Below are 25,693 nucleotides of genomic sequence, written 5' to 3' on the forward strand. Positions count from 1 at the left end.
AAATTTGGCCCTTATTCACAAGAAAAATGAAAGCTACAAAGTTCTCTGTCGACGAGGGCAATTTAGAAGAACGAAGATAAGATGTTATTAACTATTAACAGAGGACATTCTTATATCTCTGTCTAGATAAGTAGATAAATATTTTTTGTCGGGTAATTTAGTACAAAAATGTTAGAGCGATAAACTGTTATTTCTATATTGCGAGTTTTACTCGCTTTATCTTAAGAGGCGGATATAAATTTCCCTGTATGGAAGTTCATCATCGCGCGATAGATGTGTTGCATAGTTACCTGGTATCGTCTGTTTGACGTGCATCTGTGTAAAAGGTTTACAAACGATTCGTGTCACGAGGGCTACCCGGTTGTTAAATTCAGGGGGTTACGCTAAAGAATAAGCGAAGCGAGAGCCCCTGACGGGAGTAATGATGAGGGCTGGTTCTTGTTTCATTTTCGAATGGCATTAGATCTAAAGCTCTATTGATTTTTCATAAGCTACAGCTAACATCTACGCAACAGGGTATATATGTAAACAAATCAACACCTTAACTTCAGTTCCCTTATCTCGAATATTTTTACACATTAGCTAGATTGATCGTGGATCCTCCGCATAAATGATTGAATCTAGCTTCTTGAGCGAAAGATTAAAATAGTTCGAGGTACCTCTGGTTCGTATGTAGGTGTTTGACTTGCGAATTTTCTGGAGAATATCCTCGGCCATACCTTTGCTAGCGGGGTCGAATCTTTCGTCGATGAGGCTGTCCAGTAGAGTGTCCATAGGCCCTGCTGGAGATCGCGGTGCCGAGAGGATTTGTTGCATATGAGATTTATCAAATGCTTTGCTGTAATTATAGTCCTCAATATAGATGGCAAGGTCGGCGGCCACAGGAAGGCCAAACGGCTGAGTCCTAAGAAATGTGATTCTTTGGATAACGCGTCCATCGCTGTACTAAGCCAATCGCCCACGGGTGCTCTCCCGTCATCTCTACAATTGCGATAGCGTTTCTCTATTCGGCGCTGCTCTTTCAAGATATCGGCTTGAATTTCGTCATGCTTCTCCTTTGCCCACTTCTTTGCAGATAGGGGAATCCATGAGGAGAGGATACGGAAAGAGTCAACTAAACATTCTTCCTCAAGAATTGTGTCCCAGTACTCCACTTCTCCCTGAAGCTTTTCCAGTGCATCTTCAGGCTGAAAATCAGGATCGGCTTCCCTGATCCGAACTGCTGTTTCCATCAACATATCATCTAGGATATCAATAAATGTGTCGTGAGGCTTCAATTGCTGCAGCCATGGCTCAACAACACCACTCTCAAAATATGATTGTCTGCTGAGGAACAAGAACAAATCAAAGGCCAGCAAAAGTCCATTTTCAAGATTCCCTAGGCGCCGTATCTTGGGAAGAAATTCCTCGCATCGTGAAACTAATGTTCGGGCGTACCACACCTTCGTAGGTATATGATGTTTGCTGCAAGCATTGTCGAGGCCGCCCCTCATTGCGACAATTTCTTTCCGTAGCCGCTCGTAGGTCCTCTGCGCTATTCCAGAACCTTTGTTCCAAGAAGACAGCCTTCCAAAAGATTGTTCCAAGTAGGGACGGGCTTCCTTTTGCTCAAAGAACTTGACATGCGGTTCCAAGACATCAAGATATTTTGACACCAGAAAGATCTTGTCTTCTTCGTGCAGTCTTTCGAGAATATGGAGAAGTAACACATCTGCAGAAGAATCTGAGGGACGAGTTCGATCATTTTTGTCTTGATCAAAGTTTTTGTGGCAATAAGACTGAGCACTCAGATAGATCAACAAATCACAAGCTAATTGAAGACCTCCAGGCATTTCTGCAAGCCTGCCAACCTCTGGAATATACTCAAGCATGGCTGCGTCGCGTTTTTCGGTCTGATCTATGCGGTTGGGGCTATCATTCTCAATTGCAAGAATTTTCTCATCAATCAAGCCTCGAACAATATTTGCGTGACTCTTAGCAGCATCTGGGTGTAAGTCGACATGTTTTCGTGTTGATGGAGAGGTTTCTATTGGCAAAAGTTAGATCGAAAGCTAATATGAGGAATTATATATATTTATTATATATTGATAAGCTCACTGTGCAATAGATCCTGGCTCAGGACGAAAGATTGTAGCTCTTCAAATTGAGATTGGAGTGCTTGCACATCCGGCGAAACGAGGCTTGTGCTTGTGCTAGGTGTGCTAACTCCAGCTGCTGGCTTTCTAGTGCTTCTTGTTTTCCGAGGAGCGTCCAGCTCAACTGGAGATATCGATCGTTTAATTGAAGGCATTGGGACGTAGAGTTTGCGTAGAAGGAATCAATTATTAGGAGGGGCTCTTCTGCCCCGAATGATTGACAACAAAGATCAAAGGTCAATAGCATTCATGGGTTTATTAGGAAATTGTTAGACTTCAACAGAGTTGGTGGTGTGACGCGACGGACGCGTTCCAAGGCGCATCAATCGTGGTCCGTGCACAGACCCCGCTTGAGCTCACGTGCCTCCATCTCGACGATATCTCCGATTCCGAACAAATACTCTTCGACATCTTGATATTTCTCTACTTCTCAAATCAACTAAATACCAACAAAGTAAACTCTAAGCAAATGGGTTCTCAATTCGATTCAATAAACCATGTATCAGCTATTAATCAGACAATCAGATTACTATTCATGCGGCAGACAGTGACGAAATCTGTTCAAAATATAGTACCGTGGGTCTATACTTAAGTACTAGTCTCGCTAGTACTCAAGGAAGTGTGTGAGATGATCACTCGTATGTTGAGGGGACTTTCATGTTGCTACGAAACACACCATTTGTAGTTGCAAGAGCTGGAAGGTCAACGACCTAGCAACGTATGGTTCAACAGTCCCCTTCCGTCGATTTCTGAAAAGACTCAATATCACAGGCCAGTCGAGTATCACCTTCCATTTACTTTAGTTGCACATTTCCTCTTACGTTGAAGATGCCGTGACTGACGGCTTTCCTAGCTTTACAACAAAAAGAACCCGCAATTTTCAGACAAAATGGAGTGGATCGCACCACAATCATTGAAGAGATACTTTGGTTTTGAACTCAGAAGTATCTGGCGCTTGGGGGTTTGACATTGCCAATTATCAGGTAGTTGATAATACTGCCTCGCAGAAATGGATGAGAGTAACGCATTTATGAGGTCGTCGTATGGTGACTAATGTCGTTTTTGATACAGGTCGAACGGACAGAACTTGCAATGGATAGTAAGAGGAGCTCGGTTAGACGCTTTCTGGCTTACTATATTCGCAAGACTTCAACGACTGTCACCCAACACAGTCCAAGAGGGTTCGGTCTTTTGAAGCTGGGAAGCGCTAGTTTGAATGAATATTCCAGCGTCATTGTTAGCGACCGCTGACCAAGCGCGTCTGACTTAGGAGATCAAGCACCAATGGATCCCACGACCATGGATTGGTTTACAACAAGATTTAGAACATATTGTTATCATTAATGTGGGTAGAGTCTACGTCTGCCTGTCCTATGTTACGCAGTTACCCAGGTTTTCACACAAACATGCTTACCTAACAACAGACTTTGATTACACTGCAGTCTCCAAAATCGATCATTTGTTCTTCATCTCCTCGTCAAGAGCCTTGATCTCTTGGTCCATACTGGACCCGGTGATGCTCGCCACAGCATGCAGACCAATCTTCGCTAGAAAGATATGCGTCTTGTTAGGCATCCAGCTCTCCTCAACAGCAAAGTCTTTGTTTCCTAGGCGTCCCTTGATGCTTAGGTGGAAAGCTTCTTGATCTGACTCATCAGCCCGAATGATGCCCTTGAGCTCGATGCGCTGGATGTCAATCATGGCGTCTAATGTTGCTGCGACAAAGTCACGAATTGCGTTATAGGCTGCTTTCTCCAGCGCACTGAAGGCAGCAAGAGCCTTCTCAGCTGCGAGCAAGGCAATGTTGTTCTTGCGCGCAAACTCGACGGCTTCTTCCAATGCCACGTAGCCCACCTGCTTGAACTCACTGGCCATCTTCTGCTTCTGCTTATCTAGCACTATGCTACGCGCGCGTGCCTCTTCCTCGTACTTCTGACATTCCTTTTCGACGTCTGCAACTAGGCTGTTGGCATGCTTCATGAGACTATCGAAGTTGAAGTCCTCTTCCCTGATCGTCCTCTGTAGCTCATCAAACGCAAGCGATGCGATACGGCCTGCCGTCTCCAAGGCGGAGCGGATCTGGTCACCCACGGTGTTGAGGTATTGCTCGGCCGCTTCCATAGCCTCTTTCAGCTGGCGGAACAGAGGGCTATCAACAATCTCACGCGCGCCGCGGAGGATGCCCTCATAGACGAGGAGGCCTCCTCTTGCAAACGCCCATGCGTTCCGTTTCGCCAGGTACTCGGCCTCCAGGTCGACACGCCACCACTCGTGACTGATGCGATCCTCGAGTCGATCGGCCTCCCAGCTGAGTCTGTTGACTTCACGCTCAGCATTGTTCAGATCTCGCAGAGCGTTGTCAATCACGGCGCTTGCATTGCCAAACTTGGAAAAGAAACTATCGCGTGTATTGGTGCGCTTGTTCCTCGCCTCCTGCATCTTCCATTCCCGGTTACGCTCTTGGTTCTCCTTGTCTTCATCTGCGCTGCGACGTGCAGCAGCTTTGGGCTCGAGGCGAGCCGCACGATCTTTCTCCGCCTGCGCCTGCTTTCCACTGCACTTGGCTCGCTCGTCAGATGTGTATTTCTCGTTGCGTTGCTTGACTTTCTCAACGTTGTCTTGCGCCTCCTCAATCTCGCGATCAAGACGGTCGATTTCTTCCTGTAGCTTCTTGTGCGCGGCATCCAGACGCTCCTTGGCCTCGCGGCAATCTCTTTCCCAATTCTCTTTTTGACGCTCAACATCATCCATGGCGCTTTTGATACCCTTTTCCATGGCTTTGTGCGTATTATCTACAGCCGAGAGAATGCCCTGCTTGACCTGTGCAATGATAGACTGCTCCATCAAGGCGTAGATCTCCCAGTCAGAGCCTCCGGGATGGCCTTTCAGCTCCTTTCCTGTCGCGATGTCCTTTTTGCCACTTTCTGTTTTCCTGCGCTGATGCATCTCAGCGTGCACCTTCACAAGCAGACCAGCACTCCACTTGAGCTCAAAGTCAAAGACGAACTTGGGCGATGGCATAAACTGGCAGTCGACGAAGCAGGCGCACGAAACTTCGAAAATTTCAATCCGCCCACTCAGATAGAACGACTGCTTGATCGGGTTGAGCGTGATCTCCATGGATGCGCCTTCTTCACCCTCGAGGGCTCCACTGAGCTTCAAAGGACCCAGTTCAAAGCCCTTGATTTTAGTCAAGCAGTGAAAGCCAATACTGTTTAACTCTGCATCCATGGAAGCCTCCAAATCCCAGAGCTTGATTATGCCCTTGAATTTGAAGCCCTTTGGATAATAGGTATCGAGCCATGTGCAACCTCTACTGACGTAGATATCTAAATCACGTATATTGATAAAGTCGACGTCGGGGACGGGCATGTCCTCATCGGCTACTGCGGAGATGAATTTGCAGAGCTGCGGGACACCAAGTGCATTAGCCTTGATATTGACCAGCGTTTGCGTCGGGTTTGTCCCCAGCTGCATCTCGCAGGTGTAGCTGTCCTCCTCGATGGTGAAACGGCCACCAAGTCCAAAGCTTTCTAGGGCACCCGTGGATAGCAGCATTGCCCACTTCGCACTCACGCGGCCCTGGAGAGAGTATACGACAAATCTGTCACTGAACCCCAATGGTCCCTTTATGCCATCCAATGCATCGATCTTCATCCCTATCGAGCCACCAATATGGTCGGCAGCTATCTCGAGGATGAATTTAATGGGTTTCTTGCCCGGCTCGTCCACTTTCATATAGAGTTCGCCATGAAACTTGCAAATAGGATCTGACTCGGCATCAAGCTCCAGAAAGATGGCACCAGAATAGAACCGATCGCCAAACTCCACCTTGAATGATGGTGGCAGGAAAATGGTAATTTTAGGAATTTTGTCCCCCTTCTGGTATCCAATGCGCAGGTATGCTCGATCTGTCGCTGTCGACTTTTTGAGCACCTTGCCCCCGTCTTTCTGGTCTTTGTCTTCCAGAATAGGCACGCGATCGAGTGTAGCGCACAGGTAGAAACCCTTCTTGATGGGGAACCTAGAGATCTCTGGTGGCACGTCTGGGTTATCTGAGTTGGTGCCCATAAACGTAAGATCAGATAGTTGTGCATCAAGGAGACTGTCTTTTTTGATCGCATCGCCGCAAATGTCCCGCAAAGACACTGTGGAGCGGGCTTTGCCTGCCAACAGCACTTCTACCCCCTTTGTTGGCGACTTGGATACGGTAAAGGTTACGGCGAACTTGAATTTGTAGTCGCCATCCAGGTCTTTCGGGCCATATGGTAAGACAAGTATGCCATACACCTTGAAGCCAAAGAACCAGCTGACTTCTTTCTTCGGCTTTTGGTCTGATCCCGACCCTGCATCTGCAGTCGTAGCTGGCGTGTCAGTGCACTTGGTGTCTGTTGCGGCTTTCTTGCCTGGGACAGCTGAAAGAGAGTCATTCCTTTTGGCTTCGTCCATGGAAGTCTTTCCAGCCGATTTTGGAATGAGTTTAATATCTGTCTTGTCTGACTTCTTTGTCTCTTTGCTTGTTTCTTTGGCCTCATGGCCACCCTCGACGCCCTCATCGTTACCATTAGCTGCCGTTTGCTGGCCTTTCCCATCCTCAGGGAGGTTCTCGGAACGCCGTGCAATAAAGAGATCCAGGCTAGCCTCTCTAATATAAAAGTCCGTCTCTGGGATCTGGAACTTCTGCGCTTTGCCACTGATGAAGATGCCGCCAGAGGAGATGATGATACTCGCCTCAAAGGTTGCACCGTCCACAGTGATCATACCGTAAAAGGCAAACTTGCCACTGAAGTCGATGCGGAGGCGCATGCTGTCCAGTCGAATATCCTGCTTCGGCTCTGGAACCTCGTAGTCATGGAGTTTTTTCGCTGCCTGACGTATGTCGTTGAACGTGGGACCCGTGAGAACGGCCTCAATGTATGAACTATCTGTCCGGCTTCTCAGCATCGATCTTCTTCATTACTGTTACTTGGGGTTTCATACTAGCCTGTGTCTTAGTGGATGAATAGATCTCTCCTTTCAATGAGAGGTCCTTGAAGCCCATGTTCCAGCTTCCCTCAATTTTGCAGGCAAAGCCATCGTCCAACGCGGCCTTCTCAGCCATCTTACCAAAAGCCTTGTTGGCATTCTTGGTTGGGATGTCTGCCGTGATCACAATGTCTTTAAGCTACATCACGTCAGTAAGTGGTTCAACTTGGGCCTCTCCATGTGTGGCATCGTACCTCAAAGTTCTCAATTCCAAAGGCGTGGTCCCAGCTCTTGCCCTCAGAGAGAACCATATCAAAGTGGATATTCTCAGGGGAGTACTGCGCTGTATACTCGAGCTGGAGAGGTACCACACGTCCAATGTACAAGTGCAATAGAATGTTGCCAAAAATTTTAGCAGTGAAGCTGCTCTTGCCTTTGTCGTGAGTGGTATCCGGCTGTGGATTCGTTCCTGTCGTTACAGGCCCAGAAGGGTGAGTCAAGGCTGCCGAACCGACGCCGATCAACTTATTGGGATCCGTAAGATCCGCAATCTTCGAGATAGTGGAAGAAACCGATGGTTTCGGCTTGGGCGGAATGTCTGGCGTGTCGGCAGGAGCGCTGGATGAGCCAGTCTCCGTCTTAAGCTTCTTGGGATCGGACATCTCACCACTCTCAGGTGGTGGCCGTTTCTGACCATCCTTTTTGTTTTTGTTGTTTTCAAAGGTTATGCGCATGCCTGCGGAGACGATCTCGAGAAGTACATTTCCAGGAGGATACGAGACGCGCAGGCCACCCAGACATCCAGCAAGCGTGAGATTATCGAAATGCAGCGGCTTATTGTGGTCCAAAGTAAAGCCTAGAAATGCTGAAAGGCGAATGACAATGTCAGAGTCGGAGAGAAACATTTTAAAGAACTCAAGTGGTCCGTCCAGCAGGCCACCCAGGATCAAGTCGGTGCGGAAGTAAAGACCAGGAGCATTCTTTTCGATCTCTCGAGGGTAATACGACAGGATGCAGTTCTCGAGGGCAAGGTCTCTAAATGCAGAGTTCTCGAAAGATGGAAAGAAGTCAACGAGTTGAACGTTGTCAAATATCTCGATTTCCTGGATACTGTCCGCGGAAGGTTTACTTCCAAAGGTATCACGCCAGAGAGGACTAAGAAAGTAGGAGTTTTTCTCTTGTTCCTTGGTCGGCCGTGTTGCTCCTGGTCTGGTAGTGAACCAAGAAGTTTGAGCTGGAGTTGGGCCGACTGCTTGGACAGGGCTAGAGAGATCTCTCCCCATCGTCTCGTTGGAGGCTTTCGGGTCGAAGAAGTGGCTATTGATGCCCTGATCCACGGATGTGTCAACAAAGGTTGACATGATCGGGACTCGATAAGAGGTCAATGGCTGTAGAGAGCCCACCTCGCTGAATGACGGACTGTAAGAAAAGATGCTCGGCCATAGCTGGCTTAGGCAGGCTTGATAAAGGGAAACTTAACCATGCTTCCCTAGACTGGACGTTAGGATTGTCAAGGGCATTTGTGGGCCAAGGTTTGGATAAGCAATGCGGAGTTTACGCCGAGGAAGTATCTATCACAAGAAGTAAAGATACCCAGACAGTCAACTCAGCTCAACTGGATCTATGAGAATCAATCCCGCCAATAATATGACCAATATGGACGGTTTTTGGCGATCATGCACCTTCACGCATCTGAAACAATATCACAATGGTCTAGCCAGACGTTCAAATGTATTTATTGACAGCTGAGTTCCCGATCAAGTTGTTGAGTCGGCGGCAAAGCGGCCAAGGATTCGTTAATTGCTTTTTCGAATTGCGGCGTCGAACTGGACCACACTTGGTGGCTGACTGTAAGAAGCACCCGCAGTAAGATGTTCCCCATCTGGACGCCAAGGAGAGTTTAAAAAAAGCTTGGCCAAGCCCCAGATTCTCAAAACAGAACCCCAGATTCAAGCCAAGGAAAAACTCACTTTCTCACATTGCTTTCTATCATTCAACTTGAGCAAACATCTTTGTGTGTTCCGAGTCTAGCTACCATTTTTGCTTTCGGATCACCTAAATTCTTTATAGCTACGACAACTCAGATCATTTAATATGTCGATGCAAAGAAATGACAACCTTGCCTCGAGCGAATATCAGCAGGCGAAAGAAGCTAGAAAGAATTTCCAAGTGAGTCTTGTGGGTAGAGGCCATCTTGAACTCTCCTCGCTGATTGCGTATTGCAGCCTGTAAGCGTGGGCACTGTCTGCGTATTTCCCCAGTTCGCGTTGGAATCCAACCGAAAATGTGCTGTGAGATGGCAACAAGAATACGAAGAGCGTGTTGACGATTTTCTGTTGGTTCTCTTCGAATATGCTGGAAAAGGTATTAGGCGGCTAGGAAAGGTCAACTACCCGGGCATCCTAGCTGACAGCTCACCCGCAGACCCGTTGAAGGCGTCCTGCTTTGGTCGCCTCTTCATATCCAACAAGTGTCTCAAATCTTTTGAGGCCAAAACCTCTAAGATTGACAACTTAAACAGCGACAACGAGTGGCGCGCCTTCACTGTGGATAATGACTTCCAGTACGGACAGGCTGACTCCAAAGGCACGCATCGCTTTCTGGTCTTGCATGACAAAGAGCAGAAACCATACCAGGTTAGCTTATACTTCCAAATGAGCAGGATCTGAAATCTGACCCTACTGATGTAGCACCGTTTCGTGAACTCGAGATGGGTGAAGGCGGGCACGCTGTCTCTTGGACTGCTGGACAAGGCGGGTTTTGGATCGCCTGAGGGGCTCGACCTCGCATCCGAACAAAGCCGCAACTACTTTGGCGATTACCTTCACAACTTTGACGGACAGGAAGTGAAAGGATCGGTGGATATGACTGGCGTGATGGATGGTGTCATGTCTGGCTTCGACGATTTCATAGACGAATTTGACCTTTGAGCATTCGACGCAAGTTGCCAAATGTTTACAGATTAGTGCAAGTTCACTTTGCTCCTTCTTTTGTCCGAACATTATCAGTTTGACAAGATCGTTCGTGAAAGTATGTTCTACCCGTTCTTCAACAGATGGTGTTTGTGGATGGAATGGGTCAACTCCATCCCATTCATGAATGGAGTTACTTTTAATCAAAAAGCCCACTTGATTGCCCTTATTGTAAGCCGAATTCTTATTTCCAGGCTTCTGCACAGAGTATTCTGCATAGGTACATCGACAGTACATGGTAAGGAGGTTTTCCTTTTTACTAATCAAAGATATAGTGGAAAAGTAGTATTTTCGCTGTATCTTGACCGCCTACGTATTTGAGGCTCTTTAGGCTATGTAGGCAGTACTCTATCTAGTGTTTACGAAAATGGAGATTTTATGCGGGAATACTAGATTATAGACGAATAGGCTACTAGAAGTGGTTTTCTTATTGGTAAATGGCCACCCCATTTATCAATTGGGTTTGTTGACGAACGGGTAGAATACATGCAGGGACATCCCGTGGCCTCCGCAGAATGCATTGGCGTGGAGTACTAGCGCCTGGGTGGCGCTCCGTCACTTCCCTGGCGTGGGCTGAACGGGCTCTAAGGGGAAGTGGGCACGGGAAGTTGTCCATTTTGGGTCACAGACTACACTAAAAATTAGCCGAGCAATACTGATTTCGTTGATAATAAACAACTTCGAAAGAATAGAGCTTACTCGTCCTATGCTTTTAAATTCTACGATCTAAAGGGCCAATTTACAGAGCTAGTAGATCTACTCAATTGAAGAAAATTACTTTATAGTCAAAGAGACTAGTGTCGTTACTTTTTGCCCCAAATGGGATGTTTTCCGCTCCCCCTTACATTAAGGGTGGCATTCGGCTAAGTTAGACGTCGCCAGCTGAACTGGGGCAACTCATAGTGATCTAGAAGATGTGAGCTTCATGGACTCATCTAGACCAGTGTGATATTGGCAACGAGCGCGTATAAGGAGGGTGCCAGAAGCAGAATATTCCTTCTGAGTCGCATCAAAGACTGCTCCAAACCGCTCTCCAAAATCACAAAGAACTTCCTTTTCGCCTTCAGAAACACCGATAGCAACATGCCTGTCAAGACTTCTGACGTTCTCACTATCCCCGAGGAGGGCAAGTGGAAGAGCACCCCCATTACCTGGAAGCAGAGCTTCAAGGACTACAACAAAAACTATCTTCGCATTGAGTTTACCAATACTCGTGGTATGTATGAGCCTAGTCAGAAGAACCAGTCTCCGTGATTCTAACTGAAACAGACGGCGAGGCTGAGAAGACCAATTATCTCTTCGTCTCGGAGGAGTTGCTTGACAACTTCAAGTCGTCCAAGATCCAAAAGACCGACTCAGGGTTCAAGCTCACGGTCGACGATGGCTACGTCTATGGCCAGCAAAAGGGAGGCAAAAATCGATTTCTCGTGTACCACGATAAGGACCGGCCGATTTTCCAGGTATGTCCCTGTGATATGTGTGGCGATTACCTTGCAATAGCTGATTTTATACAAGCACCGCTTTGTTGAGGGTACCATGGTTGCCATTTCTAAGCAGGCGACTGATATTAGTGCGAAGCTGGGTTATGGTGAAGTGAAGATGGTATCAAGCATTCTAAGTGGTATTGTCGGAAACAAGCTTCACCCTATGAGCGAGGGCTGATTTTCATGCCCAAGTGAATTGGCAATAAGACGTTGCTGTGTTTGCTTACTACTCGTATCTTGATAATCAATTTAATCAATTCTTTCAATGAATTTGTGCAATACAACAGGAATGATACTTGTTTGGCGTCGTAGAATTAGAGGCTTGGGCAAAGCTTTGTCAGTACGACAGCTTCTCAATCGTTTTCAAATCATTATGAATTAATAAACGGTTTAATCCCAATAATCTCGTCCTCCCAATTCATTGTTATGAAATCGTCCGAATCGTTGTTGCCACGAGCCTTCACCTGTCCAAGTAGCTTTCGCCAGTGGCAATATCTGCGCCTCAACCACCAAGTATTGTTGGGAGTTGACCCTCGACGAAGATGTTCAGCTCGTTCTTCTTCGAGTGGTAAGAAAACTGATAATTGATGATAAACACTCTCGACCGGCCAATCATCCTGCGGGACGGTGGTCCAATGTGATACGACTAGCATTTGGGCGGCTAGACTCAGATATTCAGCTGGTGTTGGAGTCAAATCTACAGCCATAAATGCAGATCTTCTGACTTGTTCATTTTCTTTGGCAGACTTGCTCATATTGTGCGGAGGCCCCCAAAATCATGCCTTCAGCTCCCCGGAATCTTTCAAGCTCAGAACTCCTGATGCAAGGAGAAAGGCCAATATCACAACTTGCTCACCTGTTTGTTTGTGGCGTTGATGCCGGCAGCTGAGCTGGATATTCTGGGCCGCTTTCAATACTGCAAGATGATTCATCGCGATTTGCACTATCTCCTAGGCCGTGTTGAGAATTATACTACCCTTTCGAAGGGATTAGCTGGTAGAGATTACAGGACTTAGCGAGAAACTAGGCTAGATCTATACAAATCTTGTGTCAACTGACCTACCATTTTCCCTACAAAAGTAGCCTAGCTTCTTCTTTCCCTGGTGATCTTTCGAGGCACGTCCTGTCAAAGTGGTGGTGTCAAATGTGTAGTGCTTAAAATGGTGGAGTTTATCAATAACGATATCACAAGACGATACACGATTGCCTTGGATTTGCAATGATCTGATTCCATACCATTTAAATTAACACATGAACAGTGAATGCATGGGACCTTCCAGCTTAGCAAGATTTCGCTGAAGCTCGGGGAGAGAGATGTCTAATCTTCTCCTATATAACCATAGTCCATGCCCAGTAGCAACCAATGGAGATAGTCAGAATCTCGCCCGCCGATAAAGCACAGCAACATAAAGCACAATCCACTTCACACTTTCTATCATTTCTTAATAGGATCATCCTCAATTCATCATCATGGACAAGTCACCACAGCAACAAAAGAAGGACTTAATCACCAAGCTCGGTAAAACTGGTGGCAAAGAATTCGAGAAAGATGTACAAGACCTCCTGAGTGCCAAACCTTCCGAGCAAATCATCCCTAGGCTGTGGACAAGGACCGATTTGATGCGTGATTTCAGAAAAGAACTCGAAAAGAGTTCTGATGGCGTAGAATTAAAAGCCACCTTTTTCTCCGCAGCTCTGTCTAAAGCTATTGAGAAAGTCGCCAGTGGGGGAGCCGGTGATCCTACCGGCCTCATTGATCAGGCGACAGATTTCGTCCTCGACACAGTTCAGAAGCGAGGTGTTGGTGAGGTTGTTGGCTACGTCGTTCAGAAAGATTTTGAAAGCAAGGCGGCAAGGAAAGCAATGCGTAGCTTCGGAACAAAATTCATCCTCATGAGCATCGCCCTTGCCAAGGGCACCGCTCTCACGCCCGCCGCTCCAGTTGGCATGATCATCACGTACATCTTGTATCTGCACGAAGCGGCGAAAGAAAAGCAAGATAATTGGAACAAAGAACTCGCAAAGGTTCTGGACGAGCGCCTGGAAACCATCCGAGCCAATGCCCAGGCCAAGCTCGATGCCAAACATGAGACGCAGATTAGGAGATTTCTGTTGTCTAACATCGCGCACGAGACCGAAGATAGCTCGCCTTTGGGCAAGTACAAGAACTTTACCCTCAGTATCGGGGACGCCGCGCAGATTCGCGACAACATCAGAGCCAACTTGGCCAATGCAGTCACCAATGCTGATCTGATCCTGATCGCCTCGCAGCTTGGCCTCAAGACTAGCAAGACCCAGACGCTCACTTTGACGGAAGGGCAGATTGAGAAGTTGAATGCCTTCGCTCAGGATATTAAGGATGCTGACTTCCATATCGATGTGATGGATGAAAAGTTATACTGATAGTAGCGGGGTTTATTTCACGCCTGGATATGAATATAGGGGACTTGGGTGGTTTTTGGAGCCTTTGGAATTTGTAGCAGGTGACTTTTCTGACCTTCATTCCAGCAAGTTGAACGCTATGTAACCGTAGAGCAGCCTCACTGTGATTTTAAATGAAAGAACCCTGTTCACTGAAGTCCCACTAGACATATTAGAGCTATTTCGAGAAAGCATGAGAAAACACACCAAGTTTACATCTCGGTATACCACCAAAAGTTTCCACGTGTACTCCCCCCTGAAACATCTACTCGTTTATTGAATGATGGCCAAGCTTGGCTTATGGCCCTTCAAGTTCACAATTATTCAAATCTCATATCGTTCTCTAGAAAACAAAGAAGAACTGCTATATAATGTGTTGACCAGTTCAATAGAGATGTGGCCGGTAGACTTCATTATTGCTCCTTGGGAAGCTCGAAGACAGAGACCCTTCCTAACTGCATTCAAAATAACCACAAGCAGAAGCCCATCTGTGGAACTAATTCGGTTTGCACAGTGGAAGGCCCAAAGAACATCCGAGCTAGTCCCTGGACTACTAAATAACTCAGACTTTAACTCTTTTTTTCACTGGTTCCGTTTTAGTGTCTATATGTGCACTTCCTGTAGGAAAACTGGCATATTTAGATCCCGCGATACAGTTCACAAAGAGAGTTTTAGGACAGAAGTACTCTCTATCGACTAGTTTTGGATCAACGCTTGTACTCGAAGGGATATTCTAGTTTCTATCTTGATAAAGTCTCTTGTTCTGCCACGATACAGAATGAGAAGCCAATTTTCTTGCTTTTTCATTCTGGTGATGAATTTTGGGTCTGATGTACGATAGCTCAAGACTGCGACCAACAGGACGAAAAGCTGGGCGATTTCGAAGGCTTGAATCACTCGGAGGCGATTTCAAGAAAATGAAGTATTTTTTTGAAGAGATGCCAAGAATTCAAAGTCGCTAAAACCATAGTTTTATATGGATGCCGATGCAAAGTCGGCTTTTGGTCGAGATCATCTAGACTCGAACTCTTCCTTAGATAGAGGATGAAGTAAGGGGGGCTTGTGTTTGAAACAATCGCTGTCACTTCTGCCAACTTTTTAGAGTAATTTTTGCTCGACACAAATTGCAACATATCTCCTGGTCTAGAGATTCTGTTACCCCCATCATTTTCGGTGTCCTCGATGCCACGAAAAAGGCTTGATAAAGATGTATGAGATGTATGAATAAAGATCACGTGTCAGGCAAGGATGAGTAACAGCAGTATCAACGGTTATGGCATGTCATATATTTAATTTTAGAGTTCAGCTAAAGAAACCCCTCTAGATTCTGAGAGAAATCACAATTTCCAAACTCGCCGTTCATATCAAAGTTCGAAAGATCAGCATAATCGAGCTCGAAATCAATGGTGTTTTGCGAAAGGTAGGGTTCAGAGTTCAGATGATCGTCTTCAGCACTAGTGATTGCCTCTGAATTTGAGTCTAGTTTTGTTTGCGTTAGAACGGTATCTATGTGGGCATGACCAGTTGTTTCTTGGCTCCACTGTGATGGAAGCGAAATTTGAGAGCTCGAGGCAGAGGTATTAACACTGGACTCGCCAGGTGTTAAGGGCAATGTAGATGGCATGACTAACGGGCTACTGTCGTATCCAGAATCCGATCGATCATTGCGGTCAGGCTTTGAAGGTGTTATATTTGGATCTGATATATCCAAGCCAGACTCAAGGTGAGTTTTAGGAGAGGGTGGTTGGCAGAAAGAAGGCAGTCGAGCTTGGCTTCGACCCTCTAAGCTGGCGATTGTTGTTGGCTCGCTCCTTAGAGGTGATGTTGCAAAGCCTTGCGATGAAGAAGAGGATGTATTTGTTTGCGGGCTTGAACTTAGAGCGCCTCTTGCAGATGTCCCTGTAGTTGTTGAGGAAGATCTGTACCTTGAGAAAACTCGATCTTGGGCATCGCGAATTAAGTCCATTAACTGGCTCCTAAGTTGTTCCTCGAGAGGTTGTGTATTGCTGTTCACAATTTCTTCTAGTGAGGCTCTAAAGACCCGTGGTAGTTCTCGACGACAGTATTCTTCGTAGTCCGCAAGATCCCGAGAGTCGGGCGACTGAATCACATCCTCCTGGATTTCTTCGAAGACTAAGCTTCATCTTAGCTTCTAACCACAGTGTTTACAATGATTGAGCAATCCAAAAGTGCGAATCTCAAGTTGATGCTGCAGGATGATGTGAAACTTACATAACTTACAAGGACTAGGTACCAATTCCCCAGGAAAAAGGATCTCGTAAATCTCTTTCCATCTGTCTTCTTCAGACTGGTCCCGGTGCGCCTTCTTCTTACTCCTCAATCTTTCCACCATCTCAGTTGTAATTCCATCCTGTTGCACAACGTCAAGAAGCTTACAACCTTCAGGCTCCATAAGATGGTCGTTCACCCCTTGCTGATCGTTGAAGACCTTTTTGCATCTCTGGCATGGAAATATCCGATGGTGTCGGTACAGATGTCCCCTGGTGCTGTTAGTACTATTCCAATTTAAAGAATGACAATGACTTACTTCACTCGAGCGACTGTCTCTAGGGGAGTTAGGGCACAAGAGCGCCAGTGTCGAACGCAATATCTTTTGGCATCATGCTTTCGATATGGACATGCGAACTTGCTGGTGTCGTCTTGACTTCGAGGAGGTGATAACAGACCTTTGGGCCTCTTTGGGTTTCGCTTCTCGCTTTCATCATTCTCATCCTCATCTTGTCTTTGACGTTCCCTCTTCCTGTTTTGGCCAGCAGTGGGACGGGTTCCATTAACCTGCACATCAGGTTGAATGCTAGACTTTGAAGCCGGTGCTGTGTTCTGTTGGTCCCCATGAGTTGTATGTTGTGCCTGGCGCTGTTGCGAAGAAGAACTTCGTGAGATGGTATTTTCATATCTAAATTACTGTTAATTTCATGTTTTGAGGATATCACCACTCGCTGTGACACAGTGCGAGACATACATGTCGTTTGCCTTTTCTTGGTTGAATATTTGCCAGAACTCCACCATAATACGGTCAACCAATTCCTGTTTCATTTTTGATAAAATCGGCCTTGCAACAAGGGTTGGGAGTTCCTGTTCACCCGATATATTACTCCCTTCAATAACACGTGCACCAATAGTCTGATGCGCATCGTCGGATTCGTCATCTCCCCAGTCTGTCTCATTATCTGAGAACCAGGAACATGTTTCGGAGCTAGAACCGAAAAATGGGGAGGGACTGGATGGTTGTCGCTGATCATGGGTAAGATTTTGTCTTGGTGATGTATTGATGACTGACTTGGTGGCGCATGGCAAAGGTAGTGCCTCAATGCTGCTCATTATATCTTCATTGCAGTGGCGCTTAGATGCAAAGCCAAAGCTTTGAGACACGGCGACTTGATGATCTCGACGTTCCGTTCCATTCTCATTCGCTAAAGACTTGGGCTGATAACCACCTTGCTCACACTCTTGGAGAACATCTGATAAACCTGAGGATCTTAAAGTTTTCTTGGGAGGGGTTTCGGCTGGCTCTACTGGGTAAAGCTTGGTATTTGTGTCCAGTTTTCTATCTTTAAGCACCTGAGTCGGCAGGTAGTTGAGGTTGGATTCACTGCTGGTTGTCGTTGAAAGATATAGATCCTCATTTGTGGCAAGTAGTGGCCACGGACAAGTTTCGTTATAGCCAGTTAAGAAATTCTTCACAAAATCTGGCTTAGCGAAAAAAGAGTTGTCAGAGTTGAAGTCATAGTCCGTAGACGCCGTAAAATTTGATTCGAATCCCGAAGAGTTCTCCAATCCCGGCAGCTCGTCCCACTGACCCCCGGGAGTCAGTACCTCAAGATCCAGGGTGTCATATGTTTTGGAAGAATCCATCGATTCCAATGAACCCGTCGATTGTATCGAAATCATTGATTCGCTCGATTCCCCTGAGTCCGTCGAGTCTATCGAATTCGACGATCCGTTCGAAGACGACAATTCCATCGGTCTCCCTGCCGGTTTTATCAATTCCATGGATCCAAAAAGATCGAATTGGTTGAACGGATACCCTAAGTTAGGCTCCGAGCTGGCAGATACCTCCGGAACTATAGTTACAGGCGTGAAGGCATGGGATCCTAAGACGTTGGCGGTTAGAAATGGTTTTGTTTGAGGGTTCTGAGAGTATTGGTATTCCTGATACTCAAATGAGTATTCCGATCGTGGTGTGTATGTGTTAGTCGAACAGTGGAAGGGCTCATAATGTACATGTGGAGGGGGATTGCTGACTTCCGTAGATGGTTGACAGGAAGGAGCATTGTATATCTGCCCCGTAAGACTTGGATCCATGGCAGGTACATTGCTCATACTGGCCTCGGGTGAGGGACAATTTGAGGGCGTCAGAACGTTCCGATTTGTTGGAGATGAGCGGGGAGTGGGCAATCCGTGACGAAGATGACTTTGCGGTCTATGAGGAACTCGTGGTTCAAGTAGAGATCTATCGTTTCGATGGAGAGTCATGTCGTCTTGTCCTTGACGTGCCATCATCGATCTCTTTTTGTTTTGTTGCTCTAGGAGTTTAAGCTGCATTTGATAATCCTGCAATGCATGGTTACCAGTACCAAATGGAGCCGACATATTGAAACTGGCGATTAAATCTACTTCTCGAGTGAGGAAGCCTTCCAATTCATAGGTTACATAGTCGTGTTGCTCGGCCTGGCTCTCGCAACAGCCTCGCTGCTTTGTCACAATTCAATCGAGGGAGACTGCCTTTCAATGTGAAAGGTAATTGTCTCTATTTTCAACAAAAGCAAAGCGATTGTAGCGAAATAACAAGCCAGTGAAGAGTTCGATGTGGAAAGAAGAGGAAACTTCTTCGAGGTTACGAGGACGGGCTCTGGGGCTGAACTGTCGACAGGGTTTAACGCACACCGGCGCGAATCTCACGTCTCTGCAATTGCACACGTGACTTAGATCACTAGGATGAAGGCAAAAATCGTGACCACTTTCGTGCGCAGCTGTGCGATTATACACTCTTCTGTGTGCCTTTTAAAATCGAACTGAGGAAGTCTCTACGCAGAAGTGCAATGCAATGGGACGTGTTTTGCAAAGTCGGAATGTCTTCATATTGTATCTCATATATTAAGCCACGATGATGGTGCTTCATGAATCTTTTAAATTCGATTCAGAAATATTGCCAAAATTCCCGTTATAGTATAATTTGATAACATTCATCTTCTCGTTATCAGAAACGTAGATTAGCAAGAGATGTCTTGCTGCAACAGAAAATCTACCGCCGTCGACAAGCAAACCACTATAATTTGCTCCAAGCACCTGCCTATTGAACGGTACTTCGACCATCTCTTCTTCTTGTTGATCATTTCTGACACTTTACTAGTGCCGAATACAGAGCGCAGAACTCGAGAGGCCTCAACAGCCATGTTTATGCCACTCCGAACGCGACAGAGCGCCTCACCCAAGGTGTAACAATGTCGAAAGCTCAATATCAAGCGCAAGCGGCAGCCGCGATTGATTCTTTTGACAAGACCTTTTACAGGAGGGATTGAAGGAGGTAGGGGATTTTGTTTAAGAGTCGAACGGGTGTGATTCTGTTTTACGCGAGGTGTAAAACAGATTGGGCTGGGACAAATGGTTTGGCAAACGTTCCTGTGGTATTTTGGAACAGCAGTTTGAATAAAATGTACTCCTGGTGCATCATGTACGAAACTCAACAGCTCAATAAAGTGCTTTAATATAGAGCCCAGTGACTTAATGGTCTACTTAAGCTACTTAAACTAATCATGAGTAGCATGAGTTACGTTTAAGTTAAGTTTAAATAGTTAATTATTATCTTGAGTTAAGTTTGAGTAGTAACCACTAATCCACTTAACTAAACTCATTCATTAAACTGATAGAGCCCACTAATCTTTCTCCAGAATCACCCGCAACTTGAGAATTCCATCCACCTGCTAATGAACTTTATTCAACCAGGTCCGTTTGGCTTTTTTCTGTCAACCTCGCTCGTGTGCTGGAGTACCACAGACTCCCCGCCTGCGTATACCGCTGTTAGTTAAAAAATGACTTGCCCTCTTTTTTCGGCAGCACTTATGCTTATCCTTCGGCTTGTCTAGTCTTCCTAAAATTCTTGAGAGATATCTGAAAACTCGACTTCCTTTTAGTCCTTCTCTAGTGCAGCCAAGTTTCAAATAAGCTTATGGCTAAATCTGTCTTATCAATACACTTTTCTTCGACCGTGTTCCGTCGTGGAAGCATAATTGTTTGATTGCTTAATAATTGACATCAAAATCTCCTGAATCACAATTTCCACCTATCCTTATAACAATCATCATGGCAAGCTCCTCATCGCTTCCATCTTCGTTCCAAGCCTATCTTAACCTGGATTTTGTCTGTTAAACTGCAAGAGCTATTTGAACCATTTACTTGATACAACTGCTAACGTCTCTCTTGTTCTTTTTGATTATGCTTGTACAGTGGTGCGTTTTCTATAGAAGCTGATTCCTTCGAAACTTAAAAATTAATTAACAGAACATTTACTCAAAGTCAAATGACACGACGGTACATTAAATCGTTTACTTTAAATGATTGTTTCCTATTTACTAAGTTGACTTGGTTTGGTGAGTGACATTACAAATGGTATAATATGATTGGCTATAAAAATGAGGCTGCAGTCAACCTTGAAAGTGCAGCAGCGAATGGCTACGTAGGCGCCCCTGCTGAGGCTATGCAGCCAGCGCAGCCAGCATGAACAATAATGTAATATAACCAACTGCTTTTGCCTATAACCTCAGACTTCGAGGTTAAGGATGGACCCTGTTTCAGCAATCGGTCTTGCTGCTTCGCTTGTGTCCGTTGGGGATGTTCTTGCAAGGAGCTTGCAGTGTCTAATCAATCTCCAATCCCGATACCGAAGCGCCAGCCTTATCGTTAGTCTGCTCATTGGGCAGCTGACGACACTCAAAGCTGCAGTGAATCAAATCACAGATTGGGTTACTACAAGCTTATTTAACGACCCCAAGCATGAGCAGGTTGTTGCGGATCTAGAAATATCCTTGGAAAGCTGCAAAATCTTGATTCTCGTGCTGGAGGAGCGGCTTTCGCAGCTTGAGCGTGATGGTGGTGGGAATTTGAACGTTAAGGGCAAGATTGGGTTCTTATGGGATGAGTCTGAGTTGAAGGAATTCTCAAACCACCTGAGTAATCAGGCTAACGCTCTCAATCTACTCCTTACAGCCTTGCATTGGTGAGTCTCGATATCCCTTCAGCCTGAAGTGAACTGATAAGAATTAGTCGAACTACTTTTGAGCGCAATGCATTGCTACAGGATAATGAAAGCCGCCGGATCATCAAGCGGATAGAAGAAAATAGAGCTTCCTTACTTTCATTGAGAGACTCAACGTCGGAAGACACGAGAAGGAGTAAATCGACGGATAATTCTCATCTTCTAGATACGGAATTTGACTTTGATCAGGAGGTCATTACAACTAGTGTTTACCGGGCTGCACTGAGATCCAACTTGCGAAAAGCGGCTCGGAAAGGGAAATCGCCCGGACTTCCAAGCGAAACTTTGGGAGGCTTCGATCCAATCCCTGAGATTGTAGAAAGTCCAGGGGTATTTTCGGGTAATTTACAGGAATCCCTATCTGGTCCATCTGGTAACGATGCCTCACTTCAATCACCCCAAGAGCTCTCGGGATATAAAAGATGGTTTCAAACAGACGAGGCTATCACGCACACCACAGAAGTAGATCAGGTCAGTACTCGACTAAGCAGATTGAGTAGATTAAGCGATGATGTCTCTGTACTGTCTTCTGAAACTCAGGAGCGAGATGATGAAGGGGGGCCGGGCCAGTCGTTACTCGCATCTCAGAACACGGTGCAAGAGAAACCACTTGAACCAAATAACAGGAAATGGCGTGCAAAGAAATACCGGATACGAAACATTTTCACGCCTCAAAGTAGCGTAGATATGCAAAAGTTACCAGCTCCTCTGGTTCTGGATCCACTAGTATCGGTAGATGGAGAACTACCAAAGGTGTTGGTGCTCGGAACTGGTAACAGCGGTAAATCAACCCTGTGTAAGTCCATGGACGCACTTTGCAAAGGAGGTTGGACTATCCAAGACCGTCTACGGTTTCAAGAAGCCGTTTTCACAAATACGATCCAAAACATGAAAATTATCCTGAAAGCTATGACTACGCTCGATATTCCTCTGGATTCTGACAAAAATCGTTCTCATGCTCTTACGATAATACACCATCCCTCGTCTATTGGTAGAGATTTCCCTCCAGATGCCTGTAATGCAATCGAAGCACTCTGGGAAGATGGCGGAGTCAAACAGACCTTTGAGAGATCGAACGAATACATACTACAGGACGCCACCGCATAGTGAGTATTCCTGTCTTCATACACTTCTCAATGCTAATTTAGTATACGAAAGCTTTTTCAATTCTCTAAGGCGTATTAGCGAACCAGAATATATCCCGACAGACGAAGATATTATCATGGCTCGTATCAGAAGTACGGGTCTCTATCCTATGATACTGAGCTCAGGTGGCATTAGCTTCAAACTGATTGATACTGGCGGAGAACGGAGTGAAAGAAAGAAGTGGATACATGCCTTCGAGAATGTCAGTATAGTCATTTTCACGATCGATATATCGGCATACGACCTTGTCCTATACGAAGATCTCAATTGCAGCCGTCTGGCAGAGGATATAGCGCTTTTTGAATCTATTTCTAACAGCCATTGGTTTTCAAATACGCAGTTCATCCTGCTTTTTACGAAATTGGACATTCTCGAGGCGAAACTCGGGAAAGTTTCTATTAAAACATATTGTCCCGACTTTCCTGGGAGAGAAGATAGTTTGGAGGATGTTAAGTGGTATATGGAGGATAGACTTTTGGCACTTATCAAAGATTCTAAGCGAATTGTTACAACTATCTTTACCAGTTTTTCAGGAGGGTACGAGGGCCCGGCAAACTTAGTCCTCGATGCTATTATTAATCAGCTTTAAAGCTCGCCTAGGATACACGGATTTACTGTTTAGATAACGAGGAGAGGATAGAATTGTTATCAAGATGAAGGTATATACGGATTTCTATTTTTTAGATATATATAGTATTGTCTGGGTGGATAAAGCAGGAATGAGCAAAGGATGTTTGCTGTTGTTGGTGATACTGTTAAATCTGATACATCTGGTGCTGATTAAGCCATGTTTATAGCAAACCTGTTTTATAGCCTGTAAATGACCTATTACAGAATATTCAATTTAGTAAAAAAAGAGAAAATTTATTTATTCTTTAAATAAACACTTTTAAATCTTGAACTAAGGGTTTAAAATAGTCAATAATTTTTAGATTATCAAATTATTAAGACTATAAGATACTAGAAGTATAATGTAAATCATCAATAAAAGTTTTATTCAAGTTATTATAGTATAAAAACAATACACAGCGTATTTAACATCCACTACTATGATTGTCGGAATAAGCAATATGTAGATTGCAGCTGTTAGGACTCAATCCGTCGGCGAATCATTCCCCAGATTCAAGAGAATAAGTAGGTATTTAAATCCGGGTGTTCCCTGGACCGACAGCAGCAATGTGAGAAATTAAGTCAGACCCATAAGGAATTTGGAAACGACAAATAAACGACAACATTTACTTGCTCCATCAATTTAACAGCAACCAAATTCTTAGGAAGTTAGCATTTTGGACATCTTCAAATTGACTATCGATCAAAGTTCCTACAGTATAAAGAACGAATCCATATCATGCTCACTAACATTGCAGCTTCCGCGCAAGAAGCATCGTCTCCCACATTCACCTGCCTTCCAGCTTCCCCAAAAGCCCAATCAAAATGCTCATCAGCCTCAACCCGCATCTCTCGAAAGTTGATCAAAATATCCTCAAACTCAGCAGCCCTATTCATGCCATGACGAGTGGTACGTCTCTCAAAGCGTCTAACCCCCCGTAACACGCTGTCCATCTTCCCAATTATTTTGAGGAGACTTTCATAGATCTCAATGTATTGCTTAGCTTCGATCAAAGTGACATTCGTCATCGCGTCTCGTTCTGCTGCTAGGGGTGTTGTTAGCTTGGTGGTGTCAATGTGCGAGGGGCTGAATGTGTACCGTATTTCACGGCGCGAGATCAGAGATGTTCTGAATGCTTAGATTTCGTTTTGTAGTTGTCTGGAAATGACCGTTGTAGCAGAGAGAGTTGTGCTGTTTGTGGGGGTTGGGATGATGCCTGTTGGCTGTGTTGTTCGTGATTTCGTTTTCGGTCTCATTTTGGAAGATGCCGTTTGTGCACTGGTAGAACGTTAGTGTGATAGTAAAGTAATAGAGCTGGAAGTCAGACGTTGGTAAATCTTATCACTCACAATTCTGAAAAAGACTGGGATGGAAGCGAGACTGTATATATGGGACCTCAAGAAGATGGATGTCGATGTTTGAAAGGATCCAAACCTGGAGAAACAGCTATGTTCAGGGTCTTTTGGTGGCTAGTAAACGAGACAAAACCATGCAAGATTCCGATCTGGGGAGCTAAATCCGTTTGCACAGTACAAGTTGTCCAAGAAAACCCAAGGAAGTGGCAAGCTACATGTGGACCTTCAATATCCGAGTGATGACTTACCAATGAGGTTATTTCCAGCTTTCACATGACTTCGTTTGCAGGGGATACTTCGTTCGTGGAGGCTCAAGACCAGTTTGGGAACGATATTTCGGTGAGTGGCAAGTTACTGGCGGTAACGCTCAGGCTCCGATATTGAATCCGATTGTGAAGCACAACTTGTTCATGTTCAAGGAAGCACTCCTCAAGCTGCGTTCTGGATCATTAATTAGCCCTTTGAGTAATGATGTTTGTGTGTCGAATGTATCATTGCCGATTGTCTTGAAACATACCTTCCCCAGAACGACTGGAAGAAGAATTCCGACTTCAAATTGAAGCTACCTCTCGCAACGCAAAGAGGGCCAACTCATTAAAAGAATTCCAAGAACCGGAGGCGCCTCTGATCCTCTCCCATCTTCTGGAACATATCGACATCTTTCTCCTTCACGTGAATGTAGGCCTTCAGTAAGTCTTTCGGTATCAGAGTATTCATAATGTCGTCCGCCTTCAGCGACTCCAATGCTTCCTACAAACTAGCAGGCATTCTTTTGTCGATCTGATAATTTGCGCGTTCTCCGTCGTCCAGCGCATTAGGAAAAACGTGGCAATCTGTCCAAACAAGCTCCGTCTTCTGGTCGAGCCCGCTCAAGCCAGCCAGAAGAATAGCCGCAGAGAACAGGTACGGATTTGAGATGCTATCCAGCATGCAGAACTCCCAATGCTGATCGCTTATCTTGCGTACTGGCAAGTCGCGGTTTTCAGTGCCAAACCCTACCCACGAGCCAGCTGCGTCTGTTCCTGTTCGAACATACCCGTCAAAGTTGGCCATCCCGAAGGCGTATAGAGAGCGCATATGGCTCAAAACTTTGCGAGGAAATTGTCTGTGTGTGGCAGTGCTAGCTTGTCGACGGACATGTGTAAGTGAATGCCATTGGTTGGACCTGCGAGGAGTGGTTTTGGAGTCATGGTTGCCTTGATGTTGTGTTTAACGAAGACTGTACGTGTTGTCTCCTGTGCTAGGATGAAAGAGTAGATTGCGTGAAGTAGCGGTTCAGGACCGAGTGCAAACTATATCTGGTCGTGGGTTTCGGTATGGAAGTGATAG

General features: G+C 45.6%; 9 protein-coding genes across 9 annotated transcripts; 4 read left to right on the plus strand and 5 right to left on the minus strand.

Moving 5' to 3' along the window:
* Positions 1-582: 582 nt before the first annotated feature.
* On the minus strand, positions 583-2,290 carry GLAREA_07227 (uncharacterized protein; the record flags this gene model as incomplete). Its single annotated transcript, XM_008081175.1, has 3 exons — positions 583-897; positions 963-2,026; positions 2,098-2,290. The coding sequence occupies 3 exons, from the start codon at positions 2,288-2,290 to the stop codon at positions 583-585; spliced, it is 1,572 nt and encodes a 523-aa protein (XP_008079366.1).
* Positions 2,291-3,590: 1,300 nt separating this feature from the next.
* On the minus strand, positions 3,591-8,461 carry GLAREA_07228 (uncharacterized protein; the record flags this gene model as incomplete). The annotated part of the gene is made up of 3 exons (XM_008081176.1): positions 3,591-7,060; positions 7,116-7,299; positions 7,355-8,461. The coding sequence occupies 3 exons, from the start codon at positions 8,459-8,461 to the stop codon at positions 3,591-3,593; spliced, it is 4,761 nt and encodes a 1,586-aa protein (XP_008079367.1).
* A 733-nt stretch (positions 8,462-9,194) lies between these two features.
* On the plus strand, positions 9,195-10,030 carry GLAREA_07229 (uncharacterized protein; the record flags this gene model as incomplete). The annotated part of the gene is made up of 3 exons (XM_008081177.1): positions 9,195-9,269; positions 9,326-9,736; positions 9,791-10,030. The coding sequence occupies 3 exons, from the start codon at positions 9,195-9,197 to the stop codon at positions 10,028-10,030; spliced, it is 726 nt and encodes a 241-aa protein (XP_008079368.1).
* A 1,125-nt stretch (positions 10,031-11,155) lies between these two features.
* Positions 11,156-11,734, plus strand: GLAREA_07230 (uncharacterized protein; the record flags this gene model as incomplete). The annotated part of the gene is made up of 3 exons (XM_008081178.1): positions 11,156-11,288; positions 11,342-11,532; positions 11,588-11,734. The coding sequence occupies 3 exons, from the start codon at positions 11,156-11,158 to the stop codon at positions 11,732-11,734; spliced, it is 471 nt and encodes a 156-aa protein (XP_008079369.1).
* Positions 11,735-11,927: 193 nt separating this feature from the next.
* Positions 11,928-12,311, minus strand: GLAREA_07231 (uncharacterized protein; the record flags this gene model as incomplete). Its single annotated transcript, XM_008081179.1, has 1 exon — positions 11,928-12,311. The coding sequence occupies one exon, from the start codon at positions 12,309-12,311 to the stop codon at positions 11,928-11,930; it is 384 nt and encodes a 127-aa protein (XP_008079370.1).
* Positions 12,312-13,026: 715 nt separating this feature from the next.
* Positions 13,027-13,959, plus strand: GLAREA_07232 (uncharacterized protein; the record flags this gene model as incomplete). The annotated part of the gene is made up of 1 exon (XM_008081180.1): positions 13,027-13,959. One exon carries the CDS (start codon positions 13,027-13,029, stop codon positions 13,957-13,959), a length of 933 nt encoding a protein of 310 aa, XP_008079371.1.
* Positions 13,960-15,283: 1,324 nt separating this feature from the next.
* GLAREA_07233 (uncharacterized protein) lies at positions 15,284-18,591 on the minus strand (the record flags this gene model as incomplete). Its single annotated transcript, XM_008081181.1, has 4 exons — positions 15,284-16,110; positions 16,219-16,478; positions 16,526-16,894; positions 16,961-18,591. 4 exons carry the CDS (start codon positions 18,589-18,591, stop codon positions 15,284-15,286), a joined length of 3,087 nt encoding a protein of 1,028 aa, XP_008079372.1.
* Positions 18,592-20,777: 2,186 nt separating this feature from the next.
* GLAREA_07234 (Transducin (alpha subunit), insertion) lies at positions 20,778-22,988 on the plus strand (the record flags this gene model as incomplete). Its single annotated transcript, XM_008081182.1, has 3 exons — positions 20,778-21,214; positions 21,262-22,359; positions 22,412-22,988. 3 exons carry the CDS (start codon positions 20,778-20,780, stop codon positions 22,986-22,988), a joined length of 2,112 nt encoding a protein of 703 aa, XP_008079373.1.
* A 602-nt stretch (positions 22,989-23,590) lies between these two features.
* GLAREA_07235 (Glutamine synthetase/guanido kinase) lies at positions 23,591-25,417 on the minus strand (the record flags this gene model as incomplete). Its single annotated transcript, XM_008081183.1, has 5 exons — positions 23,591-23,668; positions 23,756-24,054; positions 24,179-24,287; positions 24,766-24,805; positions 25,119-25,417. 5 exons carry the CDS (start codon positions 25,415-25,417, stop codon positions 23,591-23,593), a joined length of 825 nt encoding a protein of 274 aa, XP_008079374.1.
* Positions 25,418-25,693: the final 276 nt, after the last annotated feature.

This window comes from Glarea lozoyensis (genome assembly GCF_000409485.1).
Source record: "Glarea lozoyensis ATCC 20868 chromosome Unknown GLAREA14, whole genome shotgun sequence".
Lineage (NCBI taxonomy): Eukaryota > Fungi > Ascomycota > Leotiomycetes > Helotiales > Helotiaceae > Glarea > Glarea lozoyensis.